Genomic DNA, 20681 nt, shown 5'->3' with positions numbered 1-20681 from the left:
ATTTCTGTAGTACTGGAAAAAAATGTCTATCCTAAATCTTATGAGTCTTAACTAATGATAAACCAAAACTGAGGAACTTTCTACCAACTGGTCAATACTCCTCAAGTGTCAAGGTCAAAGACAAGTCTGAAAAGCTGTTCTGGACTGAATGAAACAAGAGATAGGACAACTAAAAGCACCATGTGGTCCTGGATTGGGATGCTGGAACACAGGAACATTACTGAGGCAATCAGAACCAGCAGATTGAATGTGGCCTATGGATTAGATATCATTAAGATGTCAATGTCAATATCCTAAGTTTGATGGTGGTACTATGGTCATGTAAGAATGCCCTTGTCTTAAGGAAATACACAGTAGATAGAGGTAATAATGTAAAAAAATATTTTGGCTGGGATTGCATTGAATCTACAAATGTAAATTAACATCTCTACATGACTGAAGCTTCTAATTTGTATACATTATGGAGTGCTACATTTATTTAAGATCTCCTTAAATGCTTCCTGACATGGTCTAACATTTTCTCCATGAAGATCTTGTACATCTTTTGTGAGACTTATTCTTAGGTATTTTGTATTTTTTAATGATATTGAAGAGATCTTTCTAAAAACTTTCATTTCTGTTAGTTGCTGATATCCAGGAATACAACTGACTTACATACTGATTGTGAATGTAGCAACTTTGCTAACTCCTAGATGTTAATTGAATAGTCTACATATATAATCATATCAACACATCACCATAATTTCCTACCTGTAGGAAAGAAAAACCCACAGAATTCCATAGACTATAAGTTATTTAACAATATACAATGGTTGGCATTTAAAGAGGTGTTTCCAGTTGTATAAATACTGTAAGTAACATAACGATAGCTAGGAATACTGTAGCATAGTACCATCTTTAAATCACCCAAATAACTGAGGTACAATTCTATCTGCTTATGAGTTCACTAGGCAATAAGTCTCAGGGATCATATAGTCTTTGTCTCTGCATCAAAACAAATACACTGCCTAAGGTACACTAAAAGTAATTTAACATACTGTACTCATAAATTCTAATTAAGTTCTCTGTAGGTAAAACTTGGCTAGGGAAGTTATGACCAACCCTTCAGAAATGACTTCTCAGAACCTTGGACAATACACCTCCCTTCAGAAATGACTTCTCAGAACCTTGGACAATACACCTCCCACAAGGCTTCCTGGTGTTCTGGCAGCACTAACAGGGCTCCCGCTGTTGCCCCTTCCCTTTGCTCACATATCTTTCCATGTGGCATAAAACAACTTCTGGATAAATGATTTCCACCACATTATTAGCTAGCACAACACACTGCACACTGTGGACACTATAGAAATAGCAACTTCTTCTCAAGAGATACTTGCCTCAGAGCCCCAGGAAACTAAAAAGCATCTAGAGGCTTAAGGCTCTAAGCTGGACAAAGTGCCAGGGAACCCTAAAGGCAGAAAAGACCCAAAAGTGAAATTCTCATTTTTGAGCTGCGAGGGAAAACAGAGAAGTGAGTTTATTACTGGATATAACCTTTGGGTTGTCTCCACATATTAAAAGAAAACTGAAGAAGTTTAAAAGTACATTTTCTAAGTTTTAGTATAGGATGATGATAATGTTCTGGAGATGAATAGGTGCTCATGGTTGCAAAACAATGAGAATATACTTAATGCCACTGAACTATATGCTGAAAAATGGTTCAAACAATATACTTAAAAATGGTAAATGTTACGTGTATTTTACCACAATAAAAGATTTTTAAAGTTGCATTTTCTATTGTTAAAAACTACCAGATATCATTTAGTAATCATAGTCATTAAGAGCACTAACCATCAATATCTGACCGCCCTATGTTTGAGATTTGACTCCACCTGTGGAACACAGAAGCAAGTCATTTAACTAAGCCTTAGTTTCCTTACCTGTAACACAGAAAAAATAACATGATTACCCACCCATTACAGGTTGCTCTGGACTTGAAATAAAATAATCCATGTAGCAACTTGGCAAAGTTCCTGGCACACAGAGAAGGCTCAATACACATTGGCTCTAATTTTCTTTTTAGGTATTCACAGCAATATGATTCTTTTATATTTTGTACAATGAGGACTAAAAACAAGGCTTCAGGAAAAAAAAGGGCTGGTTATTGCTCCCTAGACCTTCACATCACATAGAACTATAAAACAAGTTTCCATAAAATTCATTCCACATTGTAGTCAAGGGATGTATGGTCCCAGGTGTTGACTTCTAAGCCAATGGTTAATAACCTTAAACTCTCATACTGTAATAGGCAACAATTGAAAAGAAGCCACGAGAACTTGAAATAATTTAACAAGTTGATATATATATATATTATCAAGTATAACAGTCATACAAAAACATTTAGTAGAAATATAATTCACACATACAAAAACAGTCTACTTATTTTTTGTCCCTTTTATATCCTATTTTAGACAAAATGATAAAACCCAGAAAATAACAGGAATGTACTAGTCCTAAAAACTGGACATTTTATAAATGAAACAGATCCAATCACCTATACCTTCTCTCAAATTCCAAATAATGAGGCTTACTGACCTGTACTCTCAGAATCAACTTAAATAAATTTTAGCTTGATTTGGATGGAATATACACTTTCAATGGTTGACAATCCAGGTAGAACAAGTACATAAAATGATTCATAAGTCAAAACATTTCATACAAAAGGAATGGTTTTAACCCAGACAAATCAAGAGGAAATGCACTGAATTTAAAAACTTCTGAAACAAGCATTTTTTTGGACCATTTATAAAATACCAAAAAGTTCAGAACTGCTGAATAACAAAAGTTTATATAAAATAAAGCCAAGGGGTGAAAAAACTACCAAATGTATTAAAACCATCTAATGCCAAATACAACATAACTGAACTATATAATTTAGAAACAGGTTTAAGTGCATTTTCTTTATACAATGTAATTGACTATCACATGTAAAAACTGGCAATTAATTAAAATGCAATTAAATACAGATTTGCAAGCCTTCTGGCCATTATGTAAACATTTAAAAATTAAGTGAATTGCCAATTGAAAAATAAGAGCTTACATATGTATCTTAAAAAAGCACAAATGTAAAAGATGCAGTATAAAGTTATGTGAAAAAACATATTCATACCAACAAAATCTTTTTAGGCACTTGCATTCAGAAACATTCCTTTTATAAATAAGCACTTATAATAGTTTCACTCCAAAAAATAAACCTGATTTTCCCAAATTGCACCTATTAGTTGAGAACTATTATCATATATTAGGGATGCATTCAAATGGACCATTTGGTGGGGAAAGTCAACTGAACTTTAAAAAATATGAATCCACCTATCTTATTCACAACTTCAAAAATACAGAATTAAAGATAATTCCAGTGAGGCACAAATGTGACCCTATCAAAACATTCTACCATTCAGTATTACCAACAGAGGATGATAATACCATACAACAACAAAAGGCAAAACCCATGATTTGGCAGTCCTATACAAAAGGGGCCCTGTCGAAACACTCTTTCACAAAGTAAGCACAATACCACAAAATAACCCAACAACAACAACAACAACAAAAAAAAAACCCTGAAATTTGACAACCCTACACAAATTGTGGAATTTCATCTTCGAGGTCTTCAAACTGTTGCATTCGTTTTAGCCTTGGTCTCTGACATGTTGGATTCACATCAGGCAAGCCAAGCTCCTCAGAGTCTTCTTTAGGTTGACCAGTTGCCTGCCCAGGACAAGTTGATGCTTTGTCTGGGTCTGGCCTTGACTTCACCATGAGACCCTGGGGATCGTGAGCTGTGCCAGGAGGCACTGCTGCTGAGGGTGAAGCTGGCTTCTCCTCATTCCCCCTGATACTGATGGCGGGAGCATGTGGTTTATAAAATGTTGTCCAATGTTGAGGCTGCAGTGTTCTGGGTGCTCTGACAGGAGCGAGAGGGTAGGAATCCGAAGACCGTCTCTCAGACGCCTCTCTCACTGACCTGACTGGCTCTGTGTATGGCTTACTGGGCTGAGTGGCATTGACAGAATGGTCCCCACTAATCTGGAGGCTTGTTGTCACTCCTTTTTCCTGGAGTGCACTAGGCATGATCATTGTAGTCTTGGCAGTTAGGCTGTTTTGTTCATACTGTTTGTCCTGAATTTTTTGTAGAGTTTGCTGGTCAAAGCCATTAAATTTGGAACAAACAGTAGTAGCAGTGTCTTTTCTATTAACTCCTTCAAAGGCAAGATTCTTGCAAAACTTGTCTAAATTTACATTTCCCGTATTTCTACCATTTCTCTCCTTAGGAGGGCTTGCAAGAAGTAGTCTATCTATAGGCAAACTTACAGGTCTAATCTTGGTCCTTGGAGTATGCCTCTCCACACAGTTTGTTGATGACCTATCAGATTTCAGACAAAGTGGCTTAGGGGTTTTACCATCTTCTATCTTTTGGGATGCTGATTCAACCTCCTGGTCTAGAAGCAACTGTGCTTTGTCTGAAAATGAAAGCAATCTATTTAAGTTCATGACACATGGTTAATAAGAGAGTCTGAATGAGTTAGAGATGAACACTGTATCAAGACAATACAAGTCTTACATATTTTTTCTAAAGTAATATTCTCAGTTATCTATGCAGAGGAGTTAAACATTTGCACAGTATTAAAGGTGTATATTGAATTTAAAAGTTCAAATTTTTTACTCATTTAAATCAATATGAACAGCTACAAAATACAAAAAAACACTTGCTGAGTAACTTCCTTTTAAGTGCTGTGCATGAACAAGTACTTTCTGGGTCAAAAGACTATCACAATGTCAATAGGTAGACATGGGAAAATTAACCTCAGAAAAGTGGCACTAATTTACACACCAACCAGATGTAACCATGCCCTGAATCCCAAGGATTTTGCCAACTCACTCAATCTGCTTTTCAGTTACACTCAACCCAGTGAGAACATATCATATTAGATGACTTAGATGCTCTCCTTATCTGATTAACTAATAAAGCATAACATCCATTCTGTCAAATGAAGGCCGAATGCTTTTAAGTTAAAAAATGCCATTTTCCCCATCTGCTCCCAGATTTTCTTTCTTCTACAGTCTGAACCCACAGTCCATGTTTTCTCACTTAAAAGCCTCAGTTCCTGCATCTATCCTAAAAAATTCCAATTCCAGGAATGTTCCAGCCCTCCATTCTCCTGCTTTTCTGTTCACTGCCGAAACACATCCACCAACTCCGTGCCTCAACGCCATCCTGATTTTGAGCTGCAGCCGGCCCCAAGCACAGCATGCAATCCTTTCCCTGCCACCCAGTCCTTCACCCACATCTTTTAGGCAGTGGTTTGCAGACAGGTACCCACCAGAGTAACTTTTTGGTTGTCATCTCATCTGACCTTCTTCTACACCTGGGACTGCTGGCCTCTCTTCCCTGGGTTCCAAGGCTCTTTTTTTTGTTTTGTTTCGTTTTTGTTTTTTGAGACAGAGTCTCACTCTGTCACCCAGGCTGCAGTACAGTGGCATTATCTTGGTTCACTGCAACCTCCGCCTCCTGGGTTCAGGTGATTCTCTTGCCTCACCCTCCTGAATAGCTGAGATTACAGGTGCCTGCCACCATGTCCAGATCATTTTTGTATTTTTAATAGAGACAGGGTTTCACCATGTTGGCCAGGCTGGTCCTGAACTCCTGACTTCAAGATCCGCACACTCCGGCCTCCCAACGTGTTGGGATTATAGGTGTGAAGCCACCACACCCGGGCCAAAGCTCTTTTGATTTGCTTTCCCGGGTCCTCCACACATTTATAGAGCATTCTAAGGGACCTGGTTCCTTGCAATTGGACTCTAAGCACCAATGTATATTCTTAAATTTCTGAGGGAAAAACTTAGAGCATAATGGAGAAGAGTACAGACTCTGAAGCACAGTTGCCTGGGTCCTGGCTCAGCCCTGCCTGCCACTTCTGCACTGGGATAGGCAATCACTGTCTAGCCACTGCCAGTGGCTATGTGTCTTCATCTGTGAAAAAAGACTCCTATGTGTATCTATGTTACTGTGTGATCTAAATGATCTACTAGGAAAAGTGCTTAAAATTATGTTGTATGTAATAAACACTGGAAAGTGACATTTATTATTATTACTGTTCCTAAGAGCTTCATGGGATAGTGAAAAAGGTTAGGTTTAGCAATCAGAACTGGGTTCAAATGTATTAGGAGTACAATCTTTGGCATTACTTAGTGTCTTCCAGATGGTTGGTTATGGGCTGAATGAGGATAATGCTCTTTATAGCATAGAACTATTATGATGATCAAATAGAATCAAACAAATAAGCACAGTGCTTAGCACAGAACAGGCAGGTACCTGGTAAATGTTAGTTCCTTTCCTTTTTTTTTTTTTTTGAGACAGAGTTTCACTTGTCATATTCTCAGCTCACTGCAACCTCTGCCTCTAGGGTTCAAGTGATTCTCCTGCTTCAGCCTCCTGAGTAGCTGGGATTACAGGTGCCCGTCACCATGCCTGGCTATTTTTTGTATTTTTAGTAGGGACGGGATTTCACCATCTTGGCCAATCTGGTCTCAAACTCCTGACCTCAGGTGATCCGCCCGCCTTGGCCTCCCAAAGTGCTGGGATTACAGGTGTGAGCCACCATGTCCGTCACTCCTTTCCTTTTTAGACCCTATGCTCACTGATACTTGATTACACATTAAATTTAACATATATGGCTGCAACGTAAAAACTTGGAATTTAGCTATAACAATGTAGAAATGACAATACAAATGGAAGCTTTTCCACCAGCTTAACAACTAGCAATGACAGCAACTAATATTATAAAGAGAAAATAAGTGAATAAAATGACTGTAGTCAAGGAAATAAAAAATACATACCCATCTCTGTGTTTAATGGGTTAAATGTAGGCCACAGGTAAAAAGCATGTCAAAAAAAAAGGAGGACTCTAAATTTTTTTAAGAGTCTAGTTTGACTCCATATGAACAGTTAGTTCAATGCACTAAATTATGGAACCAGAAGATACTAATGAATATCACACTGCTCAACACATTTCTACCTTGATTTTAGCTGATGGCAAAATGCAGGAACGAAAACAAAATTCAGAAGGAACACAAAAAACATTATGACCTCCAAGATGTCCTTATTACAAGAAAGACTTTTAGGAAGAATGACATTCATTTAAATGCAAGGTACACTAAAAGGCAACTTTCTCAATGGCTAGTCAAGATTTGTTAACTAATAAAGCTTCATTCTCTGGCTTCCCTCATCACCCCTCACCTTGACTTTAATCATGGTTCTACTGGCAGTTTTAAGTCAGCAAACATTTTTTTTTTAACATGGCTACTCACCACTGAGACATGCATCCCATTTTTCTAACGCATTTTGCTTGCGTTCTAACTCCTCAAATGATGTAGCTCGTTCAAAAATTTTGCTTTCACTCTCTGAAGTATGGATATCCTGTTGATGGAAGATAATTTTTAAAATGGAAGAAGTAAAATACAACCTCAAAATAAAGAGTTCAAAGATTTTTAACTTATTAACATAAACATTACAAAGTTCTAATATAATTCCATAAAGGTCAAACTCACTTCCTTTGAAGGAAAAAATAGTGACTTCATGGAACGTTCAGGGTCTCTTTCTTCTGGTGATAACAGAGGCTTTGGAAAACAGCCTTGATCAACCTGAGGTGAAAAAACACCTGTGCTACACATGACATCTTGCGGCTGTAGGGCCCCATCGAAGATCTTCTGTGAGTGAGTAATGAGGAACTCCACCAAGCGTGCTTGGTTTGAATACTCGGCAAGGGAGGAGATGGTGATAGGAGCAGTTGTGGGCCTTGGCCTGATGAGACTTGGTCCAAATATCACCCCCAAGTTTTTGGAGTTCATCTTGTTTTCTTCTGCATGATCTACTACCCTGCAAAGTAGAACACATAAAGTTGCATAAGATTTGCCTATTAGAGTTCCTTGACTGTAGTTTACTATGTAATAGAGAGGGTGGAGGAAAAATGAGCTGCATAAGAATACTAGGGGGAAAAAGTCTAGAAAAAGGTTATATTTATTTGATTAAAATATTGACCACATGCCAAATACAGTTTCACAGTTTCACAGTATTGAAATAAATTTCAAGTAGAAGGAAGTACTACAGTTTTACCAGCAGAAAGAAAAAATAACCCTAAAAACTGCTCCTATCTCAGTACATGGTATATCCTCCCAAGTCCTTATACTGGGAACCTAAACATCATTGTCAGTTCTCTCACTACCCATCTCCAGTCTTCAAGTCTAGATGATTCTCCCTTCTGAAGATCTCAGTTCCAACACCATCCCCACTCCTCTGGCCTCACTTGAAGCTCTTACCACCTTTTATTTCCATGATTATTCAAGAAGATCTGAATTGTAATAAAGGCCTCCTCTCCAACCTAGTTTCCATATTGCTGCCAAAATATCTAAAAGGCAAATCTGAGCCTGTCAAATCCCTAGCTCAAAATTCTTTAGTGCGTACCGAAGCAAGATGGTCAGTCCACCTACCAGGCACGCAAAACTTTATCAGGCCTCTAGCTGGCTCAGTTTCTGCTACTGCTTGCTGTATTGCAGCCTAACCAATTCACTTGTATTTCTCAGATGTACAACGTGCTCTTGTGTCTCCATGTCTGTGACTTTGTGCCTGGAATGCTCTTCTGTGTAATTTTGCCCACCAAGATACTACTTGGTTCTGTAAGTCTGATTCAAGGGCTATCTCCTCTGATTTATGCCCTGACCACACAATCTTCCTCTGTATGCTGTACATAGCTATTAGAACAATGATGCTGTACTCTGCTTGTCTGCAGATCTGTCCCTGCAGCTGATGAGACCAACAGATGGCTGAAGCCCTGTGTTTTCATCCTTGTTTAGCCAGCTAGAGCCTGGCACACAAGAGGCATCTGAGGGAACCATGTGGGCTGCAAGTACATATATCTTCAATGTCTCCCCTTCCCTTGCACAGATTGGAGATGAAATGTTCATTTTAAAAGTAACACTGCAACAATATGAACACACCTAACACTTAAGAATGGCTAAGAAGTGCCAGGTGTGATGGCTCACACCTGTAATCCCAGCACTTTGGGAGACTGAGGTGGGCAGATCATGAGGTCAGAAGTTCGAGACCAGCCTGGCCAATATGTTGAAACCCTGCCTCTACTAAAAATATAAAAATTAGCTGGGCATGGTGGCGTGCACCTGTATTCCCAGCTACTCGGGAGGCTGAGGCAGAAGAATCGCTTGAACCCAGGAGGCGGAGGTTGCAGTGAGCCAAGATCTTGCCACTGCACTCCAGCCTGGGTGACAGAGCAAGACTCTGTCTCCCCAAAAAAAAAAAAAAAAAAGAATGGCTAAGAAAGTAAATTTTGTTATGTGGATTTGGATTTTACCACAATTAAAAACAAAACAAAACAAAATCAATTGCCCATTAATTAATGTTCTAGTTATATAAAATTCTTACCGCTTTAGATGTACTATAAGGAAATGAAGACTGTTAAAATTTGATGCTGGCAATTGTCTTAGAAGGTCTTTGATTTTTAGAAGAATTCGGTTTATTTCTATACACATATTTGGCCATTTTTTGTCTTCAAGACTATCCTTTTTTGTCTCTTGCTCTTCATTTACATGTTGGATCTCTTTTGCAAGGTCTATAAATTCCTTGTACAATCGAAATAAAATAAATGGTTCTGGGAGCTAAAGAAATAAAATTACATTGGGGTGAGTACTCTTTTTTTCTGTTAATAATCAACTATTACTAACAGTTACAGAACAATTTAGGATGTCCCTTTACATTAAGAAGATTTAAAGTCAATCCACATTTAGTAATGGAAATGTTTGCTACAGATGTGGTCTACAAAGTAAACCTAGAATCATCATCATAAATTGTATCTGTATTAAAAATGACTTAACTGATAATCAGTAAAACTAAACCTAAAGCTGCATGATGGAATTTTACAAGTCTCATATATATCCTATACCAATTACATTCATGACTCTCCCAAAGTTAGTATGATCTTCAACTGTTTTATTGAAATAAAACCCAGGATAATGCATAAAATAAGTCAAATTAATTAAAAAGGCAAATAAACTGAATTTTCTTGATATGAGAGAAACAGCAAGAAAACATTGTCAACATTTTATTTATCTAATTTTTTAACACACCTTGAATTGTCATAAATAGGTCAAAAGAAAAAGTACCTTCTCAAACTAACAAAGGGCATGCCATTTTGATCTGCCCAGTGTCATACCGAATTTCAATGTTACCACCTGCTCTGTGATGAAACACAGGGTCCCTCTAACTACTACCTGATGTCGTATTTTATTGGTGGTGAGGTAGGTGCCCCTTTCTCTGGTTTCCTCTGCTGGTCCTAGAGAGGGGCAGCCTTGAAATCAATTTCTACCCACACTACTCTGGGATCTGAAGGAAGTCACTTAACACCTCTCGGAGCTGCAGATTTCCTACACAGTAAATGAGTAGCATTAAGGCTACTCTCTAACATTGTTTTAAGAATGGAACATGCTTTCTCACAAGAAAGTCTCCATCACATAATATTCCTGAGACAGAATGAGAGCTGATAGTATTGGACCCTATTCATTTCCTCTCCTTGCCTGGCTAGAAGAGATAAAGGATGATTCATTATGAGATTTATAGTCATTCAAAGCTACTTGGCCTCCATTTCTCAGCTAAGAGTCCTGTAAAATGTGATTAAAGATACGCCAGTAGTTTCCTGGGCTAACATGGTAGATTCAACAATTATACCCAATTTCTTTCCCTGCAATCCCACTAAAATACAGTAAGCCCACAGGAGTGTGAGAATAGGAGAGGAGACGAAAGCATGACTTCATAAGATGAAGAGTTGAAGAGCAAATGAACAAGTACTGACTTAGCAGCTCTGAGAAAGCTGAAATCTCAAACTGTGAACCAACATGACTGACAGAATCCTAAGGAGACTCAGGGACTGTCAGCACTAGGTCTTCTGAATCTGCTAGAGCGTGGGCTATCTGAGACGGCTTAGATCTGTAGATCCCTGTTGCCACTTGACTCTTCTGAGCAGCCTCTTCCCGAGAAGTCTCAAGATTTCTTCTCCAGACAGTATAAAACAAAGAGTCTCTGGATGGGCAATGTCAAACACAAAGGACAGATGGGCAACTATCTGAAAATGGGGATTTAGTGGCTACACATGCCGTTCTAAACGTAGAGATCCTGAGACCTTCTTAGCCTGCTTGGCTCTTACAGGACTGGCACCACACTCTAGGCAAGGAAAGACCCTTCTCTGGGGTATCAGACTCCCCCATGAACAGAAACCTATAGCGACAGAGGTATCAAGTGTTTCCCAAACAGTCCACCTACATCACCCTACAATAAAGCTCAAAGTCTTCAAAGACTTCATGTGTTCAGGAGCTTCAAAAGAGATTCAATTTTCAACTCTTTCATTTTAAGCAGACAACCACGGAGACAGAAATCAAAATGAGTAGGAAAAAAAAAAAAAACGTAAAGGTCTAGGACTGTGCTGTTAACATGGTGGCCACAAGGCACATACGGCTACTGAGCACTGGAAACGTGGCTGGTCTAAACTGAAATGTACTTTAAATGAACAAAACATAGCAGATTTTAAAGACTCAGTAACAAAAAAAGGTAAAATTATTTCATTAATAATTTAAAAATACTGATTAAATGTTCAAATGATATTTTCAGTTTAAGTAAAATATTAAACTAATTTCACCTGTTTATTTGTGTGGCTACTAGAAAATTTAATATTGTAATATGTGGCTCACATTATATTTCTATTGGGCAAGGCTAGAGAATAAGCCAAGAAAAGAATCCTTAAAAAAAAAAAAACCAAACTATAAATATCCTCAGATATTGCAGTCATTAAAAAAGGAAAAAGTTGCAAAAAGAACAAAAACCACAGTTTTGGAAAATTGAAACATGATACCAGGAATGAAATAGTTCACAGCAAGGAAGAAAGATAAAGCTGAGGAAATCTCTTAGAAAGTGTTGTAAGAAAACAAAAAAAGAAATGAATGATAGAGAAAAGATAAGGGAACTTGAGAACCTGTCCAGGTTGTCAAGTATCCAAATAAGAGTTCCAGATGGAAAGCAAAGAGAAAATAGAGGGGAGGAAATGAGTAGCAAAATGATAAGTTCCAAAAACTAAAGGACTAACCAGGATTGGCAGTGCTCATGGAGTGCCCTGAATAGTGGATAAAATATACCCACATCGAGACACATACTTATACAATTTTAGGATAAAGGGAAAAAAAGAAGATTCTACAAGCTTTCAGAGACAAAATCATAGGCCACATACAAGGAGTTAGAAATGAGAAGGATTTTAGGTTTCAAAGACAACAAAAAAACACCTTTGAATTTCTGAAGAAAAATAATTTTCAGCCTAGAATATTACAACCTTCCACACTATCAACACCATGATATTTCCATTCAAGAGAGTAGAATATAAAGACATTCATGGATAAATAAGATTTTAAATATTTACTCCTATTCTACCTTGCTCAAGTATGGGCATGACCAAAACAGGAGACTAAAACAAAAACAAAAACAAAAACAACAAAAAAAGGGAAGACATGACAGGTATTTCCTCAAAAATGAGGAGAAGGTGGAAGAGATATCCCAGGATGGCAGCTAGTTACCATATTTTTAAAAATCCAGTACAAAATTATAGCTAGATAAGGAGGAGTAAGTTCTGGTGTTTTATACCACTGTAAGATGACTGTAGTTAACAACCATATATTACATACTTTCAAATAACTAAAAGGAGGGTGTTGAATGTTCCCCAAATGGAGAAATGATAAATGTTTGAGATGACGGCTGGGCTAATTACCCTGAGCTGATCACTATGCATTACATATACCAAAACATCACTGTGTACTCTATAAATGTGTATAATTATTACATGTCAATTAAAAAAAATTTTTTTAAAAGGATCCAGCTGGGAGCAACAGAACTGCAGAGATTGATATGTTGAGGACTATCATCGCTATTCTCTCTGACATTATCTCTTCATTTTCACCCGAGGACAGAGTATCAGCTAAGCCCTTGGCTCAGATCTTTTTTTGTACTTGTCTCATGACAATGTGCTGATTAAGTTTTTGCAGTCCCTCCACGAGCTGCTGCTTGATGCTACTAAAGCCATTTATTTCATCCCACCGAGTAGGTCTTTGGACCTACTCCTGCAAACTACAGGTTTAACAGTGAGAAAAAAAAAAGAGAGAGAGCAGCCTACTCCCTGACCATATTCCCGCTAGAATGTGCAGTACCCAGCTTACAGGACAGTCCTTTCAGATGTTCCAAATGTAGTAAATTATGTGTTCCCAGGACACATTCATGATGTTGACCACTACCCTATCACAATGGCTATTTTAAAATATCAACGAAGGCAAAGCCAGCCTATGATCCAGACACTGTTTTATTTACTTCATATAACTATGTGGATACTGGTATTCCCTTACACAGTTAGATTTATGCTTTCAAGCCAGTTTTCCAAAGGTCAACAATACATTGTTTAGGAATAAATAACAAGTATTAAAACTATTAAGAAAAGAGAGAGAGTTATGATTATTAAAGACCTCTTTGGTGGAGTTAGGCGGATGTAACTTGGAAGAGGAACATGAGGTTTTTTTATAAGGTACAGTAATATTCTATTTTCTTAAGGTGGGTGATGGGAGATGAGTTTTTTATTTTTCTTTAAACTGTACATATATTTCATATACTCTTTGACCCATGCACTAATAATCAGCAAGACACCCATACCGCCTATGCCAATGAAAAAACATGTGTAGCAAATGTTATCAGTAAATTACAAATCAGATTTTTGCTGTTTTTAATTTAATGGTGGGTTTCAAGGGTAAAAATTTTACCTGCCGAAGGTATAATTTCAAGACATCACAGATATCATGTGAACTAAATTCTGAAATGTCTACCAAGTGCATTCCATTTTCCAAAGCTTGACACAGTTTTTCAGTCTTTATTTTGTTTCCACACACACGATAAATTCCCTTCAACAGAAAAGAAAAAAATTTTGCAAAATTCTTTAGTGCAAATGGCTAAATCTACATATATTTGATTTTCAATCTTTTCATTCTATTTCAAATTTTATTAGTATTTTAGAAAAAACTATTCAAGGCCAAATGAGTTAACATTTTGTGTAGAAATCTGAAAAAATTTAGTTATTAAAGATTTTGCATTGGCCAGGTGCCTGGGAGGCGGAGGCGGGAATATCACTTGAGCCTAGAGTTCAAGACCACCAGCCTGGGCAACATAAGGAGACCCCATCTCTACAGACATTTTTTTTTTTAAATTAGCCAGGCGTGGTGGCATGTGCCTGTGGTCCCAGTTACTCAGGAGGCTGAAGTGGGAGGGTTGCTTGAGCCTGGGAGGTCAAGGCTGCAGTGAGCAGTGATCATGCCACTGTACTCCAGCCTGGGCAACAGAGTGAGACCCTGTCTCAGAAACGAAACAAAACAAAACAAAACCCTGAACATTATTTTCCTTTAAAAGTCTCCTTTTCATTAGAATAGGTTACACAGGCATTTATGCTTTTTAAAATTTTAAGAGTTATAATGTACCTGTAGACACAAAGCTCTATTTTCAATCTCTGAGGCACATATTTTGAGTATAAAAGGGATACCATCTGGTTCCTTTTTTGCAACTTGTGTGAATTCTGCTCCAAATAATTGTATCTTTCCTGGAAGTTTCTGATGACCACAAATAATGACTAAATTTTCCAAACACTTTCGATGACAAACAAGGAGACACTACAAGAAAATGATAGTTTGAAACTGGTTAACCTTAAAACTATTCACAACTGGGCAAACTGCAGGTGGAGGGTAACACAACAAAAGTGAGTTTAAGCAGTATTACTTGTGGTATTTGAAACAGATTTAACAACAAAACAAAACATAAAATTATAGAAGGCATACTGCAGAACAATTAAACATATATTTGCAAAAGATCCTAAAAAGTAAAATTAGTAACAAAAAAGTAGAAAACAAAAAGCATAAAAGGGCCAACACAATTCCACAAAGATCTTACCTCTTCACATTCAACACCTTGGAACACTACAATGCCTTCACAGTCCCTACATTTCGTGGGGGATCTCAATTTGCGAAACTTGTGTGTGAGAGCTGCCTTTGACATCAATGTTTTCTTAAATGTTCCAAGGGAATTGGGTCCTTGCGAGAGAAATAGTTTACAAAAATTGTAAAATGATAGAAAAATTATACGATGTGATACCATATTTTGAATAATCTTTAAACCCTGTAATCGTTCATGTATCATAAAAAGCTTTGAATCTGTAGTATCAAAATAGCTGCTTAGCATTCAATTTATAGGTCCAATTTATAGATCTCTTAAAAGGCACATTTATCAAGCATTTTAGCTATAAGTAAAAGTCGTCACCAAGTCATTGCTATGAATAATAACATGGCATAATGTCTTCAGAATCAGCATATTTACACTATTATTAACATGTTCTTTCATAGAGCTGGGAAGGGTGTCATAGGAGGCATTAGAAAAAGTCCCTATAAACAAAGAAAAATAGCTGTGTGAGGTTAGAGTGTGAGCATTATCTGCATTACAGATAAAGCTTTCTTAATTTACTATAAAATTATAGTTAATATCAGCTAGTTACATATTAATATTATACTGGAGGTCACATATTCCATTAATTTAGGAAATGATGCCAAACCAGGTATCTGTAGGCATTAAACGTACAAAACGAATTTATATGCCTCTAATTCAAGTTGTTAAGGTAACTGATTTAACTTTATCCTTCAACATCCACAACTTCCTTATCCTCAAGAAGTACACTTACTTAGTTTTCTTGCTTAGTTTCTTGCATTGTTTCTTTTGAAGGAGCTTTTTAGAATTTTTTATGCACCCCAACCCTTTTAACACTAAGTCATAGTATTAGGTTTATGAAAACACATGATATCTAGCCTGTTATTTTAGCACCATGCCAATACATTTTACATCAGTAGTTTTGCTGCCTATTCTAATATTTGTGTTTGTAGCATTTAATTAATACATTACCAACTCGTACTTCTACATAATTGTTGGGATATATTTAAGTCATGGTGAATTTTTTTTGTTTAATACACAAGAAAGTATTGATTCTTTAAAATTATACTGTTTTTCTAATATCATGCAGTGCTACTGATTCAGCTGGTTTAGTGGGACTTAATTCAGGTAAATACAATACCAGTTTCTGAAGGGGAAGATGGCTCTCTTTCATCTAGATCATCTGCAGAGGACATAGTTCCACTGGATGGTGTTCGTGGAAGTTTTCGATGAAAGTCTCCTAAAAGAAAATTGTGGATACAATTACCTGACCATTCATTGTAGGATCTTTGAAATAGGAAATGAAAACACTTTTGAATTAACAAAAGTCATACTATTTTATTAGCTTCAATGTAAAAATTTGCTTCCATTCTCATTCTCTGGGTAACAGGGAATTCTGATACTCATTCCTGGAAATGAAAAGATATTTAACCAAATCTGACTTTCCTGAACAAATTTAAAACTGAGGCTCATGTAGTCCAGTAACACTTTACTGCCAACTTCCGATGGTAAGTATTAGATATGGTAAACTTCACAAGTATAGCTGATATTTTCCATTCATGTCTAATACCTAATATGTGACAGAGTAGCTGGCACAACAGCAAAGTTGTCGTTAAATGTTTGCTGAATTAAGTTATAAATGTATACGATTAAACCAAAAGCTTTCTAAAAGATACAAAAATCTTTGAATACAACAACCCAACAGTAACATCACATTTATGTTACTGGTAAGACGGCAGACTGGGAACCAGGAACAATAGCCCAGTGATACTGGCAGGGAGCTGAGACCACAGTACACAAGCTATGTCAGCAAAGGACACTGCATATGTATCAAAGCATGTTTGGAAGCAGCTCAACTGGGAATGAGGTTTATTTACTCCCTCTCCACAGGCCTACATCTAAGTGGAAGAATTCACCTTAATGCAAGGCCTTAACAGTTTCAAATTCAGAGTTAGAAAAGCCTTTACAAATGATTTTAAAGAACATCCTCTTCACCAAAGGATTCTTCTCCACAAAATGCTTAAAGGTAGCTATCTAGTTTTCACTTTGAATGTGCCCCCAATGACTGATAAATCACAAAGTTGTATTGCTCCATTTTATAACTATTCTAAATGTAAAATGCATTTCTTACATTACTGAACAGAAAACTGCCTCCCTATAAATCCCAGGCTTGGTCATATTTTTCCCAAATGGAGAAAACAAGTACTCTAACTTTAATCCCTTTTCACTTCCAGTATTTGAGGACAGCTGACAGGTCTCCAATTTTCCTTTTTCCCAGGCAAGGCATTCCCAGGTTTTCACCCATTTATCAGGTGATGTGGTTTCTAAAATTTTGTCTTTACCACATGAAGTTTTATGGGATCCTAAATAATATGGGGCTTGCTCTAGATTGGGTCATAATTTCTGGAGCTACCTAGAACCAGTTTGTTGTTACAAAGCTAATTACAAATATTCAGTTCAATATTAGGCTCACATTTCCAGAATGTTCCTTGAACAGTGCTAGTTTTAAAGAAGGCAGCAAAGTGGCAGGTGATAATCATCCTACAAACCCAGTGCTGCGTGAAAATATTTTTCTAACTTTAAATATAAGAGATTTATCTAAATCAGTAAAACTTCTGCAATATGTAAGAGAAGAAAAAGGCCTTGGAATCTGAGATGGTTTAAATCCTATAATCTATCTATCAAGATCCTAGAAGAAAGAAATGTTGCCAGAAAGAATGGGCCTGGAGCAGTCTTTGGTAGAGGTGTAAAGGAAGAATGTTGGATGTAAGAATCTCATGAGTTCAATTGCTACCTTCTACTGCTAGCTGTATAACCTAGGAAATCGCCCTCTTAGAAGCCACTAATGGAGAATTCAAAATGCTTACTCTGTTTCTCTCTGGGGACCATGAGATAATCTGTATCAAAGTATCTTAAAGCACATTTGTAAAAAATTAACAAGAATAAGTAGTTGTAGGCACAGAAATAGCAAAACGACATTGTTTATTATAGCAATTAAGTACCAAACAATCCAAAAGATGACAGTTATAGTCACAGAATATACAGCAGTGAAAATAAAGATGACTACCTACATTCACATAGAACTTAAAAAAAATACATGAAGTCACAATAGTGTAATTCAATTTGTATAACATTCAGAAGAGAGCAAAACTTCACGAGATAGAAGTACTAGAAACATTTAAAATAGCTAGGGAATATTTTTAAAACATTTCAGGATAATGGTTTATTCTGGTGGGAGATACGGTAATGTTACCACGGAGGTGTGTACAGGGGCTTCTAATATACTGATAACCATCTATTTCTTAGGGTGGGTGGCGAATACATGAGGGGTTTTTAAAAACTATTTTTTAAATTGTACACTTTCCTCTCTATTATGTGTGAAAGTTTACTATAAAAGCAAGGTAGTCAAAAAATACCCCAAAAAAGGACTGATCTTTCAATGAGTTTCATTGCTAGACTTAAATATTGATGTACCTGGACTTATAGATTCTGAATCCAGAGATCTAGATTCGCTGCTCCCTCCAGTACTCTCAGAGTCACTAAACATCCCAAATGTCCACGATCTTATAAAGGAAGGACCTTTAATAAAAAGAACAAAGTCAAAACTTGGCTACAGGTGGATTTCATAAGGTAAAATACTGATATTCTATCAAGTGAGACAATTCAAATTTCTTTAACAATAGCCAATTATCAACTTCAAGAAAGGAACCATGGTAACAACTGTGAATAAGATCTCACAAATTTACAATCTAAGGCCTGATTTTTAAATTCCAGAGCAAAAATTAATTTAACAATCACATTCGAACAATCTGACCTTTTATAAATTAGCACTCTTTTTAGTGTGGAAAACTACCTGTTATATCTGCACTGTTAGAGCATCTGTCCTCTTCAATTTTATTAGAACTGTCAGGAAGGCGTACAACATCCTCTAAAGAGTTGGCAGGTCCAAATCCAGAAGTTTGGGAACTATTTAAATGTTTATTTACATTTCTGAAACAACAACAATGACAAAAAACAAAACTCAACACTCCAGAGAATAACTAATAATCAGTCTATTTCATTCTGTGTTTAGAAAAATCTATTAACAATCACAGATGAATTAAACTCAATATTAAAAACAAATCATACTACATGGTTCAGCTTCTTATAGGAGATGCAAATACTTTTTAATTATTTGTGCTTATTACAGTGGAAACATGGGAAGGAACAGCAGAAGTATAGTTAATAATTCATGGCATGGTTTAAGTTTTCTAGCATGACCTCTGTGGAAAACACAGGTTAAATTCTGTGGACATTCAAAACATGTATGGCCATCATATGATGTTCCCAAATGATTTTTAATTCTTAAATAAAAGAAGTCTGTGTCAAAATGGAAAGGCTTACTGTTAGTGAATTATATCTGTTCCTTAAATATATCTACTTCGATAACATAAAATAATATTTAAAGAACTCAGAAAATTTTTAAGTTAATTTGTCAGAAAAGACACCTCCTTGTACTAGATAGAAACTTTAACAATTAAGTGTTTTATATTTTGAAATAATTTTGCCTGTACATTAATTCTCACCCATCAACTTTGTCTTCTTCAGTTGAATTTGTGGCCTTGACAAATTCACTGTACTCTTGGCCTGGGTCATAGAGTTTGGCACTATCACAGAGAGACTGTAAACTGTCTGCAAGGGAAGCAGCCTGCAGATGCTGCATGTTGAAGAGGTTAACTGTTACCTATGGACACAGAGACAAAAGGCAGAGTAACTCATGATATACTGAATGCTATAAAACATACATTTATTTCAATGACTGCACCAATAAAAATGCCATACAGTGAAGCATACAACACTGAACATTACTCTGAGCATACTATGATGCCTGATTTTGCATAATGTCTAGATTAGGGAGAAAAGTAGTTTGAATCTAATATCTATGAGTAATCATTTCCAGCAAAACTGGCTTTTAGCTTAAAAGTTCAAAAGTAACTTCAAAATCCCCAGCCCCAACTGGTTCACAATTTTAGGAGATGGATGTATTTCTGAGGATCCTCATCTCTGTATCCTGATGGTCTGATCACAACTGCCTAAACTCTTCAGAGAAAAACATGGGGAAAACACTTCCAATCAAAGAACTATTATTTAGACTGTTTTCACTTTTTCAATCCTATAAAAACAGAAGTGCTGAACTACAGTACTCCGTTCTTATAACTAGATATTACCTTGAATCTATTCAAAATACATTATCCTATTGAGTTTCACAAATGCCTAAATATATTATCACTATCATCACTTCTACTAACAACAATAACAATAGCAGCAGCTGACAAGTATGTACAATATGCCTGACCCATTCTCAGAGTCTTACATGAATAAACTAATTTGATGTTCACAAAAACCTAGGCTTTGGGTATATTACAGCAAACCGATGAGATACTGACTCTCATGGACCTTTACATTCTCCTGAGGGTGGTATGCGAGAGAAGTAACAAATTATGTAAATAAAATACTTTCTGGTACTGAAAAATGCTATGAATACTATATAAGAATGTTAAATTATGCAGTATGACCAGGTATGTGTTTGTGGAAAGGTATTTCCAACATGGTA

The 20681-nt window shown here is 36.6% G+C and overlaps 1 protein-coding gene across 4 annotated transcripts in view; it reads right to left on the bottom strand.

Annotated features, from left to right (window-relative positions):
• Positions 1-2321: 2321 nt before the first annotated feature.
• The window catches only part of ARHGAP29 (Rho GTPase activating protein 29), a 65021-nt gene continuing 46661 nt past the window's right edge, over positions 2322-20681 (bottom strand). For all 4 annotated transcript variants that reach the window (XM_073008562.1, XM_007977903.3, XM_007977904.3 and 1 more), the window contains 11 exons: positions 19654-19811; positions 18942-19078; positions 18563-18667; positions 16230-16328; positions 15062-15201; positions 14596-14784; positions 13888-14025; positions 9473-9705; positions 7585-7912; positions 7345-7453; positions 2322-4496 (listed from right to left, as the gene is read on the bottom strand). In XM_073008562.1, coding sequence (XP_072864663.1) covers positions 3613-4496; positions 7345-7453; positions 7585-7912; positions 9473-9705; positions 13888-14025; positions 14596-14784; positions 15062-15201; positions 16230-16328; positions 18563-18667; positions 18942-19078; positions 19654-19811 — 2520 coding nt within the window. In that variant the 3' untranslated portion in view covers positions 2322-3612. The remainder of the gene's footprint in view (positions 4497-7344; positions 7454-7584; positions 7913-9472; positions 9706-13887; positions 14026-14595; positions 14785-15061; positions 15202-16229; positions 16329-18562; positions 18668-18941; positions 19079-19653; positions 19812-20681) is intronic.

Source organism: Chlorocebus sabaeus, chromosome 20 (genome assembly GCF_047675955.1).
Source record: "Chlorocebus sabaeus isolate Y175 chromosome 20, mChlSab1.0.hap1, whole genome shotgun sequence".
NCBI classification, from domain to species: domain Eukaryota; kingdom Metazoa; phylum Chordata; class Mammalia; order Primates; family Cercopithecidae; genus Chlorocebus; species Chlorocebus sabaeus.
Note: the sequence above shows the minus strand (reverse complement) of the source record. Positions and strands in the feature narration are given on the sequence as shown.